This window comes from Cimex lectularius, unplaced genomic scaffold (genome assembly GCF_000648675.2).
Source record: "Cimex lectularius strain Harlan isolate CLEC.00 unplaced genomic scaffold, Clec_2.1 scaffold25, whole genome shotgun sequence".
NCBI classification, from domain to species: Eukaryota; Metazoa; Arthropoda; class Insecta; order Hemiptera; family Cimicidae; genus Cimex; species Cimex lectularius.
In genome coordinates this window covers 2542305-2567155 of record NW_019392633.1, presented here as the reverse complement: position 1 = coordinate 2567155, position 24851 = coordinate 2542305, and the positions used below count along the sequence as shown (strand labels likewise).

The 24851-nt window shown below is 34.0% G+C and overlaps 1 protein-coding gene across 3 annotated transcripts in view; it reads right to left on the bottom strand.

Annotated features, from left to right (window-relative positions):
- Positions 1–24851, bottom strand: part of LOC106666993 (inactive dipeptidyl peptidase 10) — a 184723-nt gene that overhangs the window by 64019 nt on the left and 95853 nt on the right. For 2 of the 3 annotated variants that reach the window (XM_014394576.2, XM_014394577.2), the window contains one exon: positions 3660–3677. The exons of the other annotated variant lie outside the window; for it this stretch is intronic. In XM_014394576.2, coding sequence (XP_014250062.1) covers positions 3660–3677 — 18 coding nt within the window. The remainder of the gene's footprint in view (positions 1–3659; positions 3678–24851) is intronic. 3 annotated transcript variants of the gene reach the window in all.

Sequence of the window (24851 nt, the reverse complement as noted above, 5' to 3'; positions counted from 1 at the left end):
ATTTAAGTTTCAAGAACACTCTGGATCAAGGTATGGTCTTGAAGAAGACATTAAATTCAGTTGTTACTGCCGAGCATTCGACTTATTTTAAGGTCATCATGAGGGCATCTTAAATATGCACACACTGACATATTTAAGATTTTTTTACAGGGGATCTCCATTTTTCTTGAAAACTGACTCAGTCCCAACATTGCCTAGACTGTATCTGAAAGGTTGCTGACCTTAAAATAGGTCGGAAACTCGGCAGTAACAACTGAATTTACTGTCTTCTTCAAGACCATACCTTGATTCAGAGAGTTCATGAGGTGAAAAGTGATCGATACTTCTAATGCTGGAAACATTAATGCCTACTGATATAATCCTATCGCCTGAATAAGGAAAGTAAAAAAAGCAGGACTAAAAATAAGCGATATTAAGACGGTTGTAATGAGGAATGAAAGAAAAGAATGAGCAAAGCTCCTCGGTAAAGAACTAAAATACGTCGAAAAAATTTTTATTTGTGACAACTGTTGATCTTGGCTGAAAAAACGAAAAGGAAAACATTGAGAAAATTTTTATTAGCCTGGCAGAAATTTTGGAGAAAAAAATACAAAACACAAAAACGAACAGATAGCCCCGAAACATTTAGGCAGAATAGCGACCATTCAACGACTAACGGAACGTGCTATGTTGTACATAAAAAGAACAGCATTATTAGGGCAAAAACAAAAGTTAAAGGGTAAAAATAAAATAAAATCTATGAACTGAAATTGGACTCGGTACGTCATCCAATTTTCAGAGTGAAAATGAACAAAAAAGGCTACCAACTAGTCACCACTTGTTAAGAACAGTAAAAGAGGAAGGCCGCAAACAAAATAGAAAGAAGGTATTAGGAAGTTTGCCGGATGTTCTTGGCGTTAAGAAACAAACACTAAGAAATCTGGAGGGAAAAGGGACAGACCAATTTTTTTTTGTTCCAATTGCCAAAAGTCTGATTTTTAATTTTCTGGTTTCTTCAACCTTTCACAACTTTTCCGTACAGTCCTTCTAATCTCATGAAACATTAAACCAACTGTAAATTTGATTACACCAAAGGCAATAATTTTCAAAACCCTATGAGATCCATTTATTTCGTTAGAACCTCAAGAAAACACAATACAAAATCACTTAGAACATTTACGAGTTTGTAAAATTCTTGCGTAAAATTACAATAGGATATACTTGATTCTGTAAACACTGAAATATGGAGCTGTCAAAAAAAGTTGCTCCTACTAATGAGCATTAAATAAATGTACCAAATATTTCAAAGGTTATTAACCCATTATAGTTCGTGGTACGATTGAACAATTAACATTTTTCAATTAATTAATATTTATGAATGGTATTGGTTAAGATCAAAAAGTCAGCGTCACGAGCGTGATTCGAACCCACTACCTTCGGCTAAATACGCCGCTACTCTCCCACTTGAGTTATCGTGAATTCGATCCGCTCGGACAATAACTTCCCATCTCAACCCCATCTCTCGAATTTTCCCTCCTTTTTGCCATTTTTCGAAGTCACGATAGCTCAAGTGGTATAGAAGTGGAGTATTTAGCCGAAGGTCGTGGGTTCGAATCTCGCTCGTGACGCTGATTTTTTATCTTAACCAATCCCTTTCATAAATATTAATTAATTGAAAAATGTAAAATTAACGTTTGCTAAAATTTTGATTTTGTTACAACTGTAAAAAAATATTCCTTAAAATTTTGAAACTTCTATTAGAAATAATAGTAGTAGTGCAAAGTAAACAAAAAAGACTTTTTGGTAGGAAATAGAATGTTAGAACAAAAAGCCTGAGAACAATAAAATCTGGCACAAATCAATGTCAAGCTGGAAAATATAATTTAAAAAAAAGCCTTTCTTAATGACCACTTTGTTAAATTTTGTATTGACGAAACTTGTTTGTTTACTTTGTATTACTCTCATATTTTTAACCGGTCATAACAGAAAATCAATTTTTTAGCAATTAACCGTTAATTTTACATTAATGATAATGACCATAATTAAGCACATTTGTTTACAGCTCATTAGCAGCGGCCCCTTTTCTGCAAGCTTCATAACTGCCAGTATTTACAGAACCACGAAAACATATCTTAACCTTTATACAAGAACTTTGGGAATTTGTAACAATTTATCTTCTAAGTGATTTTATTCTTTGTTTGTTTAATTAAACAATAAAAAAATGTAATAAATATCATAGGGTTTTAAACACTTGCAATTGGTGTAATACAATTTACTATAGGATTATCATAATATGTGCAATAAATCTTTCAATTAATTAAGGTTTTTAGTTGGGATAAAAAAGTCAGTGTCACGAGCGGATTCGAACCCACGATCTTCGGTTAGATACGCCGCTGCTCTACCACTTGAGCTATCGTGACGTCGATCCACTCGGACGCTAACTTCCCATCTCAACCCCACCTTTTGAATTTTCCCTCCTTTTTGCCATTTTTCAAATGTCGTGTAATCTATTTGATTCTCGGCGGCAAATAAAATGGCCACGGAGAGCTTTAGTGAAGGTGCACTTCATTTAAAATTATTAACTTCACTAGTTTTCGTGGTCCGCTTGACCAATCTTTCAATTAATTAAGGTTTTTAGTTGAGATAAAATCTAATTTAATTTATATTGCTAGCTCAAGTGGTAGAGTAGCGGATTATCTAGCCGAAGGTTGTGGGTTCGAATCCCGCTCGTGAACTGATTTTTTTATCTCAATTAAAAACCTTAATTAATTGAAAGATATTAATTGGTCAAGCGCACTACGGAAACTAGTGAATTGAAAGTTGAAGTAACTGAGAAAGTAGATATCTCGAATACAATTAAAAATCAGACTTTTCACGATAGAAACATTTTAGTTCAATTTGTTATGTAGGCTCTTCAAGTATTGACCTCTTTTCAGGGGACACCCGGTATAATAATCAATTATATAATAGGCAATATAATATTGAAATAAGGTTTTAAAAGTAAATCGTATAATTGATATTAACAACCAAAAATAAAAGTCTATAAAAGGCTGTTTATTTACAGTGACGATTGGATGAAAGGAAGGATGGATGAACAAAACCAAGAAAATATTATCCATCAAAGGCCATTTTGTAAACTGTTTGAAAATATCTAATGTTGATAGAATATCTTACGTCGCAGTATTTCAAAAGTGTAGTTTCATGAAAACGCTGTATGTGCTAGAATCCTTCTGTTTAATATGTTTGAATTTGAAGAATTGGTTTCCTCTCTATTAACAAATAATAACGTATTTTAATTGGAATGTATCAAATACTGACCAGATGTAATAAAGGTATTGAAAGACACTTTGATTTTTTATGTCAAGACGTGTAAAAACAAGACAAACCTGTTGTTACATTAGATTTTGGCCACCTCGATGTTAACGCCAACTGATTTATGTGGGAATAGTCTTTTTTCGTGGTTTGCACAAATATTGGCTGTCTCATCTGCTAAAAGTTTTTGAAAACCAAAATAAAAGAAACATTACATTATATATGATAACTACAAATAAAAAACAAACTAAAATAATCACTAAATGTTAGTAAGCGTGCCAAAAAAGTGCAGTGCGTCCAAATTAATTGTGGGCCAATTAGTGTAAAAACGAGAAAACGCTAAAGCAGACTGTTGCATGCCTCCTTACCTCTTCCATCTCCCCAGGCTAAAGCATATCAAAAATTATTAAAGAAGCACATTAGTTGCTCAAGAATCACATGGGTGAAAGGCGGCCGGCGCAGTTTCCAGCCTGTTTTGGAACTGGCCAGACACTGCGACCGGACAATGGGAATCAGATTTTGCCGTGGCATTCTTCCGGGAGCTGGTCCCGGGTAGAAAAAATAGGCCAAAAGCAAGGAAGTTGCTGTACAGCAAAGGCGAGAGAAGGATTGAAAAGGCGGTGGTGGTGTAAGATAGGCACATAGAAGGATTTTCATGTGGGTTGAAAAAATATAACATTTGTACATATGGAACTAACTCTAATAAAGTAAAATCTAGAATATATTAAAACAATTGATAGAATTATTTGTAATAAAATTTTCTAGTACTAAAATCACTGTATACTCTACAAAACGCTGCAATCTAGAAATTTTTCAAAATTTGTTATAACAATGAAAATATTTGGTGCGTGGAGAAAAAGTTCTTCATCTCGGACCTAAAAACGATTTAATTTAATATTCTAAACACTGGCTAACAGCTAATTAAAATTCTAAACTAACTTTTAAGTTATGATAAAATTTTTTAATTTCCATTTTAAAACTATTAATTATGTGAAATCTATCAGCTAGATATATGTCCTATTTATACATAAAAATATTGTAAAATCTCGCTGAATAACTATACGAATTGATGGAAAAATTGTCAGTTATGACTGATAAACAAACTAAAATCACTCTTGCAACATTGTATTTGACTTTTTTTTTGTCGTCTATTTAACAATCTCGACACATACATTGTACATACAATGTTAGAAGTATCGACAATTTTTTCACCCCTGAACACTCTCGATGAAGGTATGGTCTTGAAGAAAAGAACAAATTCAGTTGTTACTGCTAGTATTTCCCGTAAACATATACAATATAAAATGTACATGGATATTTCGTTGAAACGGTAAGAAGTTAACGATACGTGGAAAACTCACTTCTACATCAACATCATCAACAGGTTTCCTCATCGTTGTTCTGTTTTGAACACAGGAGTATACATAAGACCGAGAAAGATAATTAGCCCGTAAAATAACTTTACTCCCCTGGATAAATTTGAGCATAAGCATGGCAACATGGTTATGTACCGTCTTACACGGCTGTGCGGTTACTTGATCCGCAATAGGAAGTTTTCTCAAATGTTACAGAAACCACGATTAGACACCATAACCGTCCGCATTTGGTTAGAATATCATACCAAGGGAAAAAGGGCGATTGTTTCAGTTTGAAAGTTGTTAAGTGAATATAAGCACTGAATAAACATCACGGTTTAGTTGCAGTTGAGCAAGAGCAGTCTAATGAATTTCTAGTTTATTATTGCACTATTTGCCGAGGAAAAAAACACCTGCATATTTAGCGCTTGTGCCAGCGTTTTACATATTTACATAAAAGATGTTGAGTAATTACGGTCAATCAATACCGAAATTTTTTGTCATAGTTTTTAATTTAAAAAAAAGAAAGCCAAGAAAAACGTGAAAGTATTCAAGGTTTTGTATGTTTTTAACTTGAAGTATATTGAATTAAATTCGAACATGAATCCATCGAAAAATAAAAATTACATACAAAAATTCGTCAAAATCATTTAAAACAATTTTATTTTTCTTGTGTCTATCCTTACGAATATTTACAATATTTGTTGAAGTCGTGAGGAGAAGTCAAGAATGAGGTAATTTAGAAGAACACCTTTTTTTGCCGACGTTTCGACCTTTATTCGAGTCATCTTCAGGGCATAAAGTGTGGTGCTATTATTGTGGTGTCATATTGGATTTGGGTGAAAGCGTTGTCACGAATTTTATCCCCAACACTTTCACACAAAACCATATGACGCCACAAGAATAATACCACATTTAATGCCCTGAAGATGACCAGAATAAACTTCGAAACATCAGCAAAAAAATGAAAAAGGTGTTTTTAAACTACCTTATTCTTGATCGCTCATCACGTCTAATGAATTTCTAGTTTAGTTGTATTTCAGTTTTTACCAATTTGCTGATGTTTGTTGCTTGTACATGTTACCTTGCTGAAATTGCTCATTTTAACAATTGTTTAATTGTGATAAGGTTTTGTTATTATTGATCCAAATGATCCTTATACTCTAGCATTCTTATAACGACTTAAGTTGTAATAACAATTTGTTTATGTTTATTTTTTTATTTGTAATAAGATGCTAAGTCTTTAGTCTTTACATCCGACTTGATAAGTACGATTGAGAAGTTCCAAATAGGTGGAAATGAAACAAAATTCCACTTACTCTTGAATAAACCAGTCGAGGCTAATTCTACTGTGGAAACTTGTCAGATGCACTTAGTCGTTGATGACATTTCAACTTATTCCTCCTTGCTGAAGAGAAAAGTGAAGATTTATGTACACTAAATGGCGAGAGCGTAAAATGTTTTTGTTGCCCAAACCTGAAGCCTTACTTTGTTGTCTTGTTTAAAAAAAATTGATTAAAACAAAAACCGTTACAATAAAATAATTAAACTATATAGAACAAACTAAAATATTTCCATAAGTGGTGGATAATACCTTCTTTCAAATATTGACCAAGTTTGAGCAAATGTCGACGCGATCGTTCGTCAAACAATATTTGAGAGGAGATTCAATCGACCACTCTGAGGTGCCTCCTAGGTAATACCAACAACGCGAGATTATCTGGAAGATGGAGAAATAATTTTTCTCGAAAAAAGTTTAATAATATTTCAATTAAAATAACACAATTCGTTGGTCAGGGGTAATCAAACATCCACGCCAAAAAATAAACATTATCCCACGAAACCAAGGGAGGAAATCTGATATCCCGTTAAATTGAACTATTAAAATTCCTATCTTGGTCCCCTGTTTAGATTTTTAAAGGAAAGGGGCGTTTTCCTATTTGTAAATATAGTAAATTTACTTTAATAATAATTATATAGCGTCACGAGCGGCATTCGAACCCACGACCTTTGGCTAGATACGCCGCTGCTCTACCACTTGAGCTATGGTGACCTCGATCCATTCGGACGCCAACTTCCCATCTCAAACCCACCTTTTTTAATTTTCCCTCCTTATTGCCATTTTTCAAATGTGTAATCTATTTGATCCTCGGCGACAAATGAAATGGCCACGGAGAACTTTTAGTGAAGTATACTTCATTTTAACTTATTAAATTCACTAGTTTTCGTGGTCCACTTGACCAATTAATACCTTTCAATTAATTAGATGGGAGGTTAGTGCCCGACTGGATCGAGGTCACGATAGCTCAAGTGGTAGAGCAGCGGTGTATGTAGCCGAAAATCGTGGGTTCGAATCCCGCTCGTGACACTGACTTTTTTATTTCAACTAAAAACCTTAATTAATTGAATGATATTAATTGGTCAAGCGGACCATGAAAAATAGTGAATTTAATAGTGAATTTAATAATTATATACTCAATAACTCTATAGCTCTACAGTTGTATATATGTATATATATGTTTGTTTGTAAGTGAGAGGACTGATGGCGGAATATCGAGTACCCCATGTCGGTAGTCTTAAAAAATTGTATGTGCTTTCTCTAACTTTCTCTGTAATTATTGAAAATAGTTTTGTTTGGAAATTAAAAAAAAGCTAAATTTCAGTTTTCATTAATAATAAGAAATGTGAGGTGTTTAGTGACCGTTAGTCAATGATTATTCGGAGATCATGAGATGTTGGGCAGTCTCAACTCGACACAAAAGAATGACACATCTACACGGAAAACAAACACTTTGAGCCCTGAAGATGATCTCAATAAAGATCGAAATGTTGGCACGACAAAGAAAATGTTTTTCTAAAACTACGTCACACCAGACCGCATCTCACATTTTGTCCCTCCTTCTAACATAAAAAATATTCGTCACATATGTAAATTTTTCAAAAGGTCTGATTTATTATTTAGGCAAGTGAATTATTGAATTTGTGTCATTTGGGTAAGTTGTGTTGTTGGTTTGAGTTGTTCTTTTGTTGTAGTTTTGTCTATGGCAATCCCAGTATATTTTTATAATTACCTCTTAACAGGAATTATCAAAACTGCTTTTATCTTGTTTCCATTTAAGAAAAGTTCAGTAACTCTAAAACAAATTGTCCTAAAGTCAATACAAAACTATCGTAAAGCGAGTCCCCCATCAGGATATCTTTGTGGACCTAATTCCAAGAGATAATCTCTGCGGGTGAAACCCTCATCCTTTAGAGAGAGTTTTATGCACGCTTCACGCACAAATTTAATGGAGTTTGGTGTCGGTAATCACTCATCTATTTTGAAAATCTGCGACTTCCTTTCTTGGGCGATGATGCCGACCGGGAAAAATTATGGCCCACATACTGAACACTGTTAGGAAATAAAATATGTCCAAACTATATTTTCATCAAATTTGTTTGTATGAATTTAGACTTGAGTGAAGTGCGGCAATAAGCAAATACACGTTGCAGCGTTTTTTCAGGGATTTCGTTTTGGAGATTTTGATTTCGAAAAGAGGAAGGTCGTAGTAGGTCTTCCGTTGTGGTCGACGACAAACTCAAAATGTTGATTGAATAAAATTCAAGTAACACAACACGGGAAATTGCGGACGAGCTTAGTGTTGACCACTCAGTGTTTGCCATCTGGGGCTAATTGGTAAAGCAAAGAAGCTCGAAAAGTTGATACCGCAGGAATAAACCGAAGCTCTAAGAAATCGACGCTTTAAAATTTGTACTTCTGTTCTGTTGCTCCACCAAAATGATCAATTTCTTTATCGAATCAACACGTGCGGTGAGAAATGAATTCTGTACGGTAACGAGAGGATACGGTTAATTGTTGGACAAGGATGAATAGCCAAAACACTTCCAAAAACCAAAATCTGCACCCAAAAGTGTTCTAGTGACTATTTTGATGGTGAGCATTGATTAACCGTTAGGGGCCGATTCTGTACGATAACGAGAGGATAGGTCAATGATTGGACATTCGTTCCCAATCTTGCTCAAGGCCCTGAGAAGGATATGAGGATCTTTTAAGACCGCGCCGAGCCCTAGGGCCATATCGGTCCTCCGTGCAAGCACAGGATCGTTTCTTAAGAAGGGAGGCGACACGCTTCCGTCTACGGTGGGGTGTGCAATACCGAAGAAAAAGGCCCTTCCCCGCTTGGCCCTTCTGCAGGGCTGGGTCGGCAAACCGCCCGTCCAGCGTCACAGGCGAAGCTACTCCCGCTCGATAGAGAAGGCAGCTCTATCGAAACCCCTATTGGAGGCGCACCCCTAGCGTAGGTACTTCCGACAGACGGGCCGGCACCAACTTTTTATTAAAGTGGAATACTAACCACCGTCCAGGGGTATTTAACCCCTGGGCTACTCTCAAGGAGTCTCACCACTTACCACTACGATCCAAACCCACTTGCAAGCATTGGGCTTGAGACCTGCTTGCGCCCGTTGTTCAGTAATTCTCGCATATAGGACTCGCATACTGCTGTCCGCGAAGTGTAACTGATCTCACACCCGACAGTTAACTGTAGCAAGCCCCTAAATAGAGACTCGCCCAACTGTCTACTGGTTTAGTGTGCTGCCTAATACCCAATGCTGCAGTAAACCTGTAGGTCAATGGTTGGACAAGGATGAATAGCCAAAACACTTCCCAAAACCAACATCTGAACCCAAAATTGTTCGGTGACTATTTTGATGGTGAGCATTTGTTAACCGTAAGGGGCCGATTCTTCACGATAACGCCAGGCGACATGTCGCAATGCCAAACTTGCGGAAACTTAAGGACTTAGTATATGAACCTTACTGCACCCTCCATATTCATGTTACCTCGCGCCTACAGACTTCCACGGTTTTAGGCATTTTGATCACTTCTTGAGGTGTAAAATTTTTAGAGAACGCGGTGAAGCCGAAAACGCCTTTCAAGACTTTGTGAGTCGAAATAAGGATTTTTAATTCAGTGGAATAAAAGCGCTTATTACTCGTTGGCAAAGATTGTGATGGAAAATATATCGGATAAATTGTCTTTATTTTATAAAAATTAAAAACAGTTTTGACTGCCTTTTCGAAACCTGCAATATTTTTGTACCAGCCCAATATATTAAAACATTTCCTTTCGTCTTTATATGCTTTAGCTTGTGAATAATATGTTTCACCTTAACCAGCTCTTAACGCGAGACACAGATGGGATGTCCTCCTTTACCATACGATGGTCATGATGACCCCATACAAAATTTCCTCTTCATGTCTAGAAGATTGAAAGGTTGATGGATGATCCCCAGTATTTGATTTGGGGTTCGATTTCTCTTATATTTACATCCGTATTCTCTTCCCACGGTTACAAGATGTTTGAATTGATTTATTCTCTGTTTAAGAATATTTTCCTGTTCGTGGCCCAAAACAAACTTGATAATTGGGATTCATGTATTTTTCCGAAATCATTCCCTACATGGATTAATGGAGTTTTTTTTATTTATGTTTCGCTATATTTTACCTACCATATTGTCAACATTTGCATGAGCCTGATAATTAGTGATGCTTTTTAAAGCCATGGATCTTTATTAATTATATGTATTATTTCAATCCAAATCAAGACATGTGCACCAGCAAAGTTGTCAACCGAGGCTTCAATTTGGATAAATCGAAAAAAAAATACTTTTCAAATGTTTATTTAGACGTTTGATATTTCCTTAGTTTTATAAAGTTTTTGTGGATATTTTGACCAAATTTTAATTAGATTGATACGCGAAATCAATTTGAAATAGCAACAGGCCAAAGTTGCTAACTCGCAACCGAAGCTTCAATTTGGATAAATCGAAAAAAAAAAACTTTTCAAATGTTTTTTTAGACGTTTGATATTTCCTTTGTTTTATAAAGTTTTGTGGATATTTGGACCAAATTTTAATTAGATTGATACACGAAATCAATTTGAAATAGCAACAGGTCAAAGTCGCTAACTCGCAACTGCTGATCTTCCAGTGAAAGATATCAACATTAGGAAGAAGACTTGCCGAGGCACTCTCAACACGACACGCAAAAATGGCACAATTACACAGAAGACAAACTCTTTGAGTGAGTAGAAATACTTTGATTGAATATAGAAAATATATTTTGCATTGTATAAATTTACTTTTCCACATCCTAAACGTATTTGTTAAATGTAAACAATGTTTGTAAATCCCAGGCTCTGAAGATGATCTCAATAAAGATCGAAACGTTGGCACGATAAAGAAAATGTTTTTCTGAAACCTACGTCACACCAGACCGCATCTCCCGTTTTCTGAATAATTGTCGATTAACGGTCACTAATCACCACACATTAGGAAGAAGATCCGTTGGATAGTTTTGTTAAGCCGTAATTTGTTCGTTACAGATCATTGTGATCTATCTATAATTGTTGGATTCTTCTGTCAGACGTATTTCAGCATATCGCCATTTTTTTCTTTTGTGTCGATCTATTCTTATGAGCAATAAAATTAAGAACTCATCCAGAATGTCTGGAACCGATCAAATTACAGGTTCAAAACCAGATATTCCAATTGTATAAATTTTCAACTTGTCCATGCCAGCAAAATACAGTTTCACAAGTAATATGATCGGGTTATTTTCTTTATTTGACGTAGATGACCATTAGTGCATTTCGTTGTAAATTGTCTAATTTCAACGGTGGAAAGGTTTGGTTGTGATTTGCCCACCTATTTGCTCCACAAGCTTTGCCAAACGTAATGGAAGATAACGGTTTAAGAGCATTACGAGGGCGGCATGAGAGAACACGCAATGAAGGCAGACGACACGCACCACGCTAACTGTGATAGATGGGCCGGTGTATGTTTAGCATTTTAACAATTCTTCTCAATTCGGTTTCAAAGTTAATTACACCTTAGTTGCACTATTTTCCGTGAAAAAAACACCTTCTGCATATTTAGCGCTTGTGCCAGCGTTTTACATATTTACATAAAAGATGTTGAGTAATTACGGTCAATCAATACCGAAATTTTTTGTCATAGTTTTTAATTTAAAAAAAAGAAAGCCAAGAAAAACGTGATAGTATGCAAGGTTTGTATATTTTTAACTTGAAATATATTGAATTAAATTCGAACAAGAATCCATCGAAAAATAAAAATTACATGCAAAAATTCGTCAAAATCATTTAAAACAATTTTATTTTTCTTGTGTCAATCCTTACAAATATTTAAAATAATTTGATGAAGTCGTGAGGAGCGGTCAAGAATGAGGTAGTTTAGAAGAACATCTTTTTTTCCGACGTTTCAACCTTTATTCGAGTCATCTTCATGGCATAAAGTGTGGTGCTATTATTGTGGTGTCATATTGGTTTTGAGTGAAAGCGTTGTCACGAATTTTATCCACAACACTATCACACAAAACCAATATGACGCCACAAGAATAACACCACACTTTATGCCCTGAAGATGACCAGAATAAAATTCGAAACATCGGCAAAAAAAAATGAAAAAGGTGTTTTTTTAAACTACCTCATTCTTGACCGCTCATCACGACTTCAACAAATGATGAAACGACAGGTCTCTGCTGTTGTGAAACACCGTAAAAAATTAATGGTTGAGTGAGTATGTTATAGTAAAAAAATAAGAAAATTACTAATATACTTGTTCTTAGATTGTCTTGTTTAAACATTTACGTAACATTTCTTTAACACGCTAAAAATAATGTTTAAACAATTGTTCCTAATATTCCTAAATATAATTTATACCATTTTTCAGTGAAATGAAACTTTTTTCAATCAAATGAAACCGTTTTTCAACCAAATGAAACTTTTTTCAATCAAATGAAACCTTTCTCCAAGCAAATGAAACCTTTTTTCAACCAAATGAAACCTTTTTTCAAGCAAATGAAACTAATTTCCCAAGCAAATGAAACCTTCTTTCAACCAAATTAAACTATTTTCCAAAGCAAATGAAACCTTTTTTCAAGCATTTGATTGAAAAAAGATTTCATTTGAATGAAAAAAGTTTCATTTGGTTGGAAAAAGGTTTCATTTGCTTGGAAAAAGGTTTCATTTGATTGAAAAAAAGTCTCACTTGACTGAAAAATGCTATAATTTCAACCTTTCTCGTTGGTTAGAAGAAGTGTAAGTTTAAACTATAATATTAACTTTTTTACAACTGTTGATTCCAGGGAAATTTTAATTTTAATGAGAAATGTGCGGTGTTTAGTGACCGTTAGGTAATGATTATTTGGAGATCGTGAGATGAGGACAAGAATGACGTAGTTTAGAAAAACAACTTTTTTTGCCGACGTTTCGACCTTTATTCGAGTCATCTTCAGGGCATAATGTGTGGTGCTATCATTGTGGTGTCATATTGACTTTGTGTGAAAGTGTTGTCACGAATTTAATCACCAACAGTTTCACACAAAACTAATATGACGCCACAAGAATAACACCACACTTTACGCTCTGAAGATGACCCGAATAAAGTTCGAAACATCAGTAAAAAAAAATGAAAAAGGTGTTTTTCTAAACTAGCTCATTCTTGACCGCTCATCACGACTTTAACAAATTATAAAACGACAGGTCACTAAGAAAAACATAAATATTTAGAATACATAGTACTTTTATAGATCTATGTAAGAAGCTATGGAAACCACAACTGGTTTCTCTGTGGCAGAACTGATATACGTTTAAAAGTATTGTGGTTAATTTTGGGGAAACATTAACGGCTCGTAAAGCGATGTAGAAAAAAGAATCGGTTTTCCTCTCATTGAAACTTTTCCGCTGCTAGCGCTGACACGAGAATTGCTACTTTTAATTAAATGGGGCGTAAAACTAAACAAATTTATCACTGCTGAGATATTCTTCTTCTTCTTTTTGATATGTTTTATTTGAACATATACTACGTAGTATTAATCGGCAAACATAAACTTTAATTGTATTTTATCGTTTCGTAGCTGACATAATTTCGTTATGCCTTTATTTTATGATTATTTTTTATATCATTTGCCTGTTTTTTATAGAATAACAAAATAATATGTAGGAGAAGTTTTGGGCTGGATTAGCCTGGGATAGTTTCTCTCTCTCCGATAATTTATAACTTCTCTTGATTTTATCCAACACGGAAAATTTAATTTGCTTTCTATCAGCCTTGAAAAATACCTCAACCTAGTTTGCTACATCGGACGATCACAAATCTCATATTTCATAGGGAAGATTATGTAATTATGATACGAACGAGATTTTATATAAAACTTTTTTCTTCTTTTTTAGACCGAATTGGAAAACATGGAATACTCCTACTTTATATTCCTTACAGTTAGTTACAAAAATATTATATTAATTTTTTAGGATGATATCACAATATGTAATATCATATTAAAAGAAATTAAAGAATATAAAACCAACAAAAACCAAAAAGTAGTTTAAGTATAGTTGGCTAATATTTTTAAAAACAAAACAATTCAGATTTTTTTACGAATCCTTTAAAGTCCTTAAATTCCGAATATCTACAACAATTTAAATCATTCCCGAAAATTTTTCTCTACGCTGTTCGGTGTTCGAAAAATTCATAACCCATCTGGATTTTATCCACATTCAATATTACCACCGTTGGAAAGCTGAATGCCTCTTTTTTCAAGTTATGTCAATAAAATGTATATTTTTCACTTTTATATGTTAAGTTTTAAAACAATACTCAATAGACTTTTTTCTTATATTTTTCGCTATAAAAATGGTAATAACTTGAAAAAAAAAATATTTATTTACACCCCTGCCAATTGCTGCTCTTAAGTAAACTTTATAACATAATAATAAATCTTTATTAACAACAGTCTACATTACATGTAAATTTACAACAAAAAATAATATTTTGGTACATCCCTGCCTGCTATCAAAAAGCAAAGCTTGTATATTAGGAGTTTTTCGAGATGAAAAACAAACAAATAAAAAACATACTACCGAATAAACGATTAGTATGAAAATAACCAACCAAATTAAATCTTGGCTTAAAATATCTTAACTACAATTTAAAATGTATATATATATATAAGAAGTGCCATATTTAATGAAAAAATTATAACACCGCGAAGACTTTACATTGTAAAAAATAGATCTATTGTGTTTCCCTGTTATTTATAACTCACTGGACAACTTTAGGCTACTAACCAGCCTCCACAGCTTTGCCAGCGGTTTCTTGATATAGGATCTTGCTTGTGGTTGACCTTCACAAAAACCTAAAATGTGTTCTGCGGTCTCCTCCTCTTCCCGGCAGTATCTGCACAGTGTTTCATCTGTCTGTACTCCTATCCGGTGCTTGTGCTTTCTTAAGTGGCAGTGCCCTGTCAGGAGTCCAACGAGAATCCGGGTTAGGTTTTGGTTACCTTCCAGTAATTGTTTTGTAATTTTTGCGGATAGTCCTTCTATGAATCTCTTCGCGTGTCTCATACCTGTGCTATTGTTCCACCAGGTTTTGCATTCATCAAGGTTCCATTTTAAGATGTATCTTCTTTTGTGGCTGGCTACTAAACCGCAGTAGGGTTCTGGGCCCATCGAGTCCACGTAGGCGTCCTTTTTGGCCAACATGACAACCTTTCCGTTGTCTCTATGCCCCGAATGTTCAGGAACCCATGGCAGGGTCAGGTCGACTTCCTCCTTCAAGCCGTTCCAAACAGTCTTTGCCTTCGCCTCGCATTTCTTTTTCTCTTTTTGTCATCAACATCTTGGTCTCACAACCACTAANCAATTTTATATATATATATATATATATAAAAGTTATACTTAAGAAAGATTTAGTATACATTCAAATTCTCTGTATAATTTTTCGTAATGGATATTTATTATCACGCTCAGCAGTCGGGAGGACTACTTGGTAGGGTGTGGGATGAAAGGTTTCCAACATGAGCGTTTGGGTGACTAGATAATTATTTGTGAAACATTTTGAGCCTCTTTTCGCTATTTGAAGGATTGAAGGACAGATTGGATGTTAAGGTCATTATGAATGGTAAGATCAGATATATAGAAAGAAACCTAGGCCAAAATCGTTCGGAGGATTTTGAATTGTAGGTTGGGACGTTTTTTGTACCCCAAAATTCGATGCTGTATGTCCAAATAAACATCAAAATAGTAACATAAATGAGTTGTTTATTTTGTAGACTCAATTTTGATAGATTTTCCAGCAAAACATAAAAAATCATCCATAATAGGCGCTAGTTGCTGAAGTTTAATTTGATCATAGTTACCGAATAATAATCCCATTTTTTCCGAGGGGAAAAGTTATCGCGGGTTAAATAGAGAAAGTGTATAAAGCCTCCGCACCACTAACATCTAGACCATAATTTTAATAAGTCAGAAATTTTTTTTAGCTCTTGTCTTTTGAGTCGCGCGTGAGGTTATGAATGTTATTGTGTCTAGAAATAAGGATGGGAGATATAGTCCTCGCCGTGACTCTAGAACGTAAACAAAGCCGAACCTCGTAACTCACCTCCGAAATAACTTTATCAACCAACATAAAAGCAAACAGAGCGAGTGACTTGTCAGATCGACTGTTGATCCCCATAAACTCGAAAAGGAGGCGTTATTAACGCGACCCAATTCGCCTAATAAGTCAACGATACTTGTTTGCTTTAATAAGAAACTGTTTGTTCATTCTCCACCGTCTCGAATTTTCGTTTTAATCAATTATCCAATGAAGGTCATTTCTTCATGAGAAAAACTATCGATTAACTTTCAATAAAAATGATAAATTAAAGTGTTTAACGGGACATATTACATAATACTTTGAACATGAATTTTTTAAATATTTTTTAATTATAAAGCTCGTATTCTGGTTTGCTCAAATAATAATAATAATAAACAAAGAAAAATTAATTCAATTGTGGACAAAACTTGAACTTGGAAGAATAGGGTTGTTGGGGCGTCGGTGGCTTGAACGGTTTAGGAGTTGACACGGCGCTCATCACTGTAAGTTAAAGGTCCCGGGTTCGAATCCAGCGGTCCTGCATTCGAGCCCGACATACTTACAAATGGGATTTTTTTAAAAAGCACCGGCACTCCGAGGGTTGATATAACCTCTGCTGTTGCGAACCCTTGTAAAAAAAAAAAAAAAAGTTGGGTGTGTTGTCTAGAGCACACGGTGGAAGTGAAAACTTAAATTAGGGTAAATTAACAATACGAAATACAATTTGTTTTCTTTATTTTGTATAATCACAATGTAATTACGTTGAAAATGTATACAATTATGATTGTAGGAATTTGATTGTGCTCTGACTGATTGTCGTTGGTATCAGACTCTAGAAACGAAATTATTGGTTTATGGTAACTGAAATATGAGACAAATATTTTTGATTGAAATGAATTTCCTAAATATCTCAAAAAAACTCCGTCAATCTTGTTCCATATTTCGTTGTACTTTCATTTGGATCATTGGACATATTAAGATCTAATTTTGTTTTCAAAAAATCCACTAGAGGCTTTGATGTATCTTTGGAGAAGTCAACATTGAAATCTCCACTCATAATCATTGGTAATGTATGGAAATGTTCTTCGAGAAGAGCAGATCCTTCTTTGGTGTAGATAATTAAGTTTGCGTGGATGAATTTGATGATGTCTTTTACACTTGATTAGGTGAAATATAAATAGCTACTATTACAATTTCTTGTCTATTTTCTATTATACATTTCGATACACAAATTTCGCCAATTGGTGATATATTGAATCCAAATGTTTCTGAATGTTTAAGTGTGACATCCATCAGCGAACTAACAATAGTCGACGAGTCTTTCTTATTTTTGAATATAGCTACACCTGCACATCGGCGATCAGGTCTTTTGAATTTCACAACACAATCAAAATTCGGAACATCGACGTTTTCTTCATTGTCCACCCAAGTTTCAGATAAAATCAGTAGTCGAACGTTGTGTAACAGTATCATCGAGATCCAAAGCATGTGCCCGTAAAATTTGACAATTTAATGAATATATTGATATGCCCTTTCTATTGGAAATGAAGTTTATTAAAACATCAGTGATTGTTTGAAGCTTGTTAAGTGATAGCCTTTTGAATTCATTTTGTAAATGAATGAGGGATGTAGATTCTCTTCGGCCGTGATAGAATGAAGCCGTGTTTCTTTCAGTCACAATATACAGCCCTTCGATGCGTGTTAATGCGACATATACCAATTGCTGAGTATGCGTTTTCTCATGCTCATAAACAACTTCATCGAATGTTGCTCCTTGTGACTTGTGAATCGTTATAGCGCATGCAGACACCACCGGAAAATGATTACGTTTAGCATTTATAGTTTTGTTATTATTAAGTGGTATAGTGCTCGATCTTCTGGCTATAGGTACCGCGTTCCTTGGTATGCTATGATCCGTAATGTACCCTTTAACTTTACTTCGTGTTTTCTTTCCAATTTTTTCTGGATTTGGAAATATGAGCCAAATTCTGATGATTTCGCCATTGTTATCATAATCGATGAAGCACAATTTTCCTACTGCACCATTTGCTAATCCATCCGATACATCAACATTGGTAGTCAACATATAATATTTATCCAGCACGAATGTTACTTCATAAGGCAATCCTCCCGTATCAATTGTCGACATTTTGTGTAGCTTCTGCTTTACGAAAGTTTCTTGCTCAGCATTATGACAACCCGTATAAATATCTTTCGCAACACAATTTTCAATAATTATTTTGAAAAACTTTTCGTTTCAGAAACGTATTACGGTCTTGGAATTTTAAAAAGCGCATTTTCCGTTCATGAGTTTGATTAATCCGATTTCCCTACAAACCTTGAAAACAGTTAGACAACTTAGAGCTTAATAAAGTGCCCTTCGGGACTTTTTCTCTTTTCCCTCGTTTCATTAGCTTTTTAATATTCCAAGAAAGTGCGCCTTACGTTATGAAGTTAGGAATAGCCTTGGTATCAACCTTGTAAAACGTCGAAAGGAAAGTTTAATTAAACTTAGAGTCCTAATCACCGCTGGATATCATTTTATTGCCAATTGAGCCCCCTATCTAGTAAAACACAGCCCGGATTATCGGAGTGAATTACATTCTTCCAGTCCTTGATAAATGAAGTTCCTTAATTGAAAATGCTTGAAACTACTAGCAGTTATGTTCTTGTTAGCTTTAGAAGAGAATAAGCACACACACATAGTTATTAATACGTGATTTAAAAAAAATATTTATAGAATAAGGCTTTGTATTCGTAATTCTTTTTTATCATAATTTTATCGTAATAATTTTCTAATTAAAGTTATTTAAAATAATTTTGTTGTAATGATAGCCTGTTTTAATCTGTTCTTAGTGTTGGCAAGATGGAGCAAAACAAAGTCCGTTTGCCAAGTTTCTCGTCCGGAAGACAAGAATATCCACGAAAACAGACTATCATTTAATCAAGGCTTTAATTGCCTCGTCGAACAACAGAAGAAACTGGCCGTTTATAATAAACATTAAACATATAAAGGTTCGTTTGCATTCATAAAAAGATATGTGACGAAACCGTGTGCCCAGTGAAATAATTAAATACCAGGACTGGTGTATAAAGTACAAATCGCTTAGCGTATTCACTCAATGTATTCTTTTTTAGATTCAGAACAACGATCATACAAAGAGAGTCAAATGCTTTTGAGAACGATACTCCCGTACTACACTCCAATTTCTTTGTCATAGCGCGTTGAATGGCCTTATCTATAAGTTAATAGATTTAAGAATTTCTGTATCTGATTCTGACCGGTTAACCCTCTCATCGCTCATTTCTTCTCGCCTCCATGTTATTGTAAAATATAATGTATATAAAAGATCACAAATATGTAAAATTTTAGATATTACGAATCCTAAAGCAGTATTCCAAAATAACATTGCAGAAAACAGATGGAAAAGAACATCCCACGATGCAATGTACAATACGCGGCGCAAAATCTGTGCCATTGCCACAGCGCTACGCGTGCTGCGTCGAGTCTCAATGTGCGATGATTCTTCGTTTCCCTTTCATACAAACAGGGACTTGCATCGAGTTGGAACCGTCATGTCTTTGAGACCCCCATCGCTCTTTAAACTAGTGCTAATCACGGTTGCTCTCAAAAGTCAGAACCTTTTAAGATCATTTTGCACAATACGAAAAGAATCTAGTGCACATTTGTTGACAAGACAACACATAATAAATATGAATTTATTTGCTGAACATTGAATACATTTTTTACGAGGGTTCGCAACAGCAGACGTCAATCCTCAGGGTGGCGGTGTTTGGAAAAAAGCCCATTTCGGGTTTGGAATCCAGCGGCCCTGCATTCGAACCCGGGACCTTTACCTTACAATGTTGAGCGCCGTGTCAATGCCTAAGCCGTTGAGGCACCGACGCCCCCAATACATTATTCTAAGAAAAAAATGAAATGATAATGTAGAACTAAATAATGTAAAATGAACCGACTTTCAGTACGTTAAATTGTTCTTAAGTAATAGCAGGAATTGGGCGCTCACATATTTTATATGTTATAAAAATAAACAAAAACATATTACTACAAATTAGTATCAGTATACGTTTAAGGTATTAAGTATTGTCGTTTATGTCATTAAAAAAATTAATATGTTACTTGTAACAATTTCACTTCTTTAATTACATATATGCTTAAAAAATTAAATTACCATATAAAAAGAAGGTATTTATATCAATTTTGTTTTGATGTATGAATATAAATGCAACATTACCTGCATTGTTATAATGTATGGAAGTGTTTACTTTAGAAACAATAAATTTTTTGAACTCATTTGTTCTTATAGTGTACCTGAAATTCATAATTGGTAAAAGCTCATGCTTATAAACATGAAAACATTAATACATCAACACTAATTGTTTGACTTTTAACACTTTAAAATCAATGTAAAGTTGTTTTGTGTTGTACCTTTTATGCTTACTTAGTAACATTATTATTATATAGAATTTTGACCAATAATTATGGGAGGAATGGTAGAATTCGTGCTACCTTCCCAATTGGGAACACATATGTTACCACGAATTGTGCTAATGCAAAATAACCAGACCTCATTTAAGCTGGCTGAAGAATATTTCTTCAAATTTAAAATTTATAAAATAATTTTTTAAACTTTTCTAAACTAAAGTATTAATAATAAATATTCAGAAATCGTGAGATGCGGTATGGTGTGATGTAGATTTCAGAAAAAGATTTTCTTTATTGTGCCAACGTTTCGATCTTTATTGAGATCATCTTCAGGGCCTGGGATTTACAAACATTGTTTAAATTTAACAAATACATGTAGGAAGTGGAAAAAAGTGAATTTATACAATAAAAAAAATATATTTTTTATATTGAATCAAAGTATTTCTCCTCACTCAAAGTGTTTGTCTTCTGTGTAATTGTGCCATTCTTGCGTGTCGTGTTGAGAGTGCCAGTGAGATTTTGCTATTTTGTGTTTATATTCGTTGGATTTTGAAGGGGTGGGGAAGGAAGTCGGTTTAGAAAAGACATTTTTGTGTAACGCGTCGGCTTCTTTGAGGTGAAAAGAGCCGACGAACAAAAAAAAGTAGGTAATGGTTCGGCCAGATTATCCTTTCAGGGTTATATAGAAGGGGATAAATAGGATTCCTTCGCCACCCCTTCAAAATCCAACGAATATAAACATAAAACAGCAATATCGCATTGGCACTCTAAACACGACACACAAGGATGGCACAATTACACAGAAGACAAACACGTTGAGTGAGAAGAAATACTTTGATTGAATATAAAAAATATATTTTTTTTGTATTGTATAAATTCACTTTTTTTCACATCCTACATGTATTTATTAAATTTAAACAATGTTTGTAAATCCCAGGCCCTGAAGATGATCTCAATGAAGATCGAAACGTTGGCACGATAAAGAAAATGTTTTTCTGAAACCTACATCACACCAGACCGCATCTCATGATTTATGAATAATTATCGATTAATGGTCACTAATCATCACACATTAATAATAAACGTAAATTTATTAACAATTTTTATTCCCAAATATTACTTTGTTTAGAAAAGGGTATAATATAATAATAATTACAGTTAAATGTTTGCAGAAAGTAATGCTATAATTACATTTAAGTTGTTGTGATTTTAGAGACAATTTAATGATTTTAGTTTTAAGTGTATTTAAAAGCAAGAAATTACTACTTAATAATTGTTAAATAATGTTAGTTCATAATAAATATTTTTTTATTATAAGATAATAACTCTTGTAGAAAAAAGTATAGCTGAATATTTACCAGAAAAATTTAGTTCATGTAAAATCGTTAATGTTAATTAAAAATAGTACAGATCCTAAAACACTTCTCATGGAACACCACGATTAAATTAAATGGGATTGCTAAAAGTTCGGTTGTTTTAAGCCCTAGTTAAAAAACACGATTTAATTAAGTTATGAACTGCTCCTTTGATTCCAACATTGAAAAGTTTTTCAGGCAATACTGTATGATCTACAGGTTCAAAAACCTTTGAGATATCCGAGAACAATCCTATAACTTTATTGTTACTGTCAAGAGCTTTTCATCAATCAAAAAGTGCATCTTCCGCAGATTTGCATGATTGAAATCCATATTTGTTTGTACCAATTTTTTTTAATCTAAAAGAAAATCAACAATTTTTTGTTTCAAACATTGTTCCAAAATTTTACTTAGTGATAGTATAAGGGAAATTGCGTTGTAATTGTTAGCCATTTCTTATATAAGACCCTTTTCGAGCCTAACTCCAGAGAAAGATACGCCCTCCTGAGAACCCGTACGAGGCNTTATTAGCGTGAAAGGAAGGGGTTGCTTATAACCCCGCCCCGAGGAATATCGAGTACTCTGGGGGAATGAATGTGCCCAGACATCTATGTTTTTGGTGATGTATATATATGTATTGTATGTTTTGTTTTTATTCTTTATTTGATAATTTTAGGTTCAAACGAGAGACTAGCATTCTAGAATATCAACGTAGTATATATCTGAAATCAGAGAGTCAGTAACCAGATCAAGATGCTCAAATGGCTGCAGTTTAAAACAAAATATGCGCGAAAGAAATGAAAACGATGGAAAACACGCAGACCGGCGATGACCTCAGCTGTTTGTTGGCCCATAAACTTCCCACTTATATATAATTGTTAGCACCAATTTTTTGAGCCCTATTTATGTAACAGGCTTATAATATATTTTTTAAATTCAGTGGGAAAATGTCCAAGTTTAAACGGTAAATTATAAGTACGGAGTAGAGGAAAACATATTTTGGATGAAACAAAATTAAAACAAAATTTGAAAAATTATGGTCAAGGAATGTGTTTTTATCTTTTAATCGATTTAACATAGGTTGTAGTTCTTCATAGGATATTGGTTTTTGCCATGAAAAAATTAATAAAGACGAGGTTGGTCAAGATAGTTTATCGACTAAATTATTTGATTTTAGGCGAGTTGATTTATAAATAATAATAATAATAATAATGAAATAATAATAATGCTTTATTAAACATAAAAAAGGAAAAAAGACAATTTAGGTTTCAAAGCATTTAATGACATGGATCTGACCAGAGGTCGTTGATTAAACAATCAGAAAAGAAATAATACACAATAAAATAAAATAAAAGTTATAGCCTACGCAATAAAAAGAAAAATTCCTTGAATCTTTTACCGCTGCTAATGAGTAATAAATAATTAAATTCACTAATTTCGTGGTCCGCTTGACCAATTAATATATTACAATTAATTAATTAACCCACGATCCTCGGCTGCTCTACCACTTGAGCTATCGGATTGGATTCTCGGCAATTCCGATTACACGACATTTGAAAAATGGCAAAAAGGAGGGAAAATTCAAAAGGTGGGGTTGAGACGGGAAGTTACTGTCCGAGTCGATCGAAGTCACGATAACTCAGGTGGTAGAGTAGCGGCGTATCTATCCGAAGATCGTGGGTTCGAATCCCGCTCGTGCCATTGACTTTTTTATCTCAACCAAAAACCTTAATTAATTGTTATAAATAATGCTATGTTTTACGTATCTTTAGTTCAATATTGGAAATAGATTTAGTAAATTAATTTGTTATTTCATTCTTTCCTGTTATAATTTTTGAAATGGAGGAAAACATGATGAAGATAACTGAATACATTAAATGATCCCACACGCCTGCTCTTATGAACCCATTTGACGTCCCGACAATAAAAAGCATGTTCCCGTCTATCCGTTTTTACCTTTATTTCGTCCTGCTTATTTTCAAAGCAAAGATGTAATATTCTGTCGGGGAATTTAACTGTCACTCGCTATGAATATATATAATATATGAATCGTTTGTGCAAATGTATTCCGTTCAATGTTGCTTATGTTGTAACAATGTGTCCAGAGAGCAGGTGTGCACAAATTGTACCATAAACCGGGTTTCTCTATTTTATGCGATACCAACTTCTCTCAAATACGCGGGGGTATAGAGGTAAAAGTTTAAATGGCAACCCTCATAGGTTATCCAAATAAGAGCTCTAATTTTTTTAATGTCACAGTTATTGGCAATTGAGTATTAACTTAATTTTTTCTTCAATCAATTCAATTTCTTCATTTAATATTAATAGATTTTTTTAATATAACAAGAAATCAAGAACAACAGGATTGGGCGCTTTCCGGAGCTATTTGAGTACAAAGAATGGAGTAATTCATCTTATCAATGGCGTGCATAGAAAAATAAATATATTGGCCTTTTATCAATTATATTAGGAGGAGAATACCTACAAGCTAATAAAATTTGTTAATGTTCGTTATTATCGTAATAAATGCAGACAAAATTCAAATTCTTTTTTCTCTTTTTCTATAATGATTGAGAGGATGCAATTTTCTACGAAAAGAAAAAGAAGTATATAGAATATATGTGAAGCTCAGGAAAATGAAGCGTAAAGATACTAAAATGTCGTAGGCAGAGTAGACAAAATTTTATTACTTTCTTGCTTATTGCAAGAGAGTTCGAAACAATTATTTCCGTTGAGGATCATCGTCCCCCAAACAGATCAAACAATAAGCGATAACTTTTTTTTACCACACCAGGTTCGGCGTTCCTGGAGGCAGAGAAAGATGCCAGTGGAGACATGGAAAAGGCGCTTAACACAAGAAACTATTGTAATGTGAGGATGTAATTACTTTCGTTTTTCCGGTTAAATTAATGTATTACATTTATAAATAAAACTTAAATTTCAATATTTTGTGAGTATAATAACA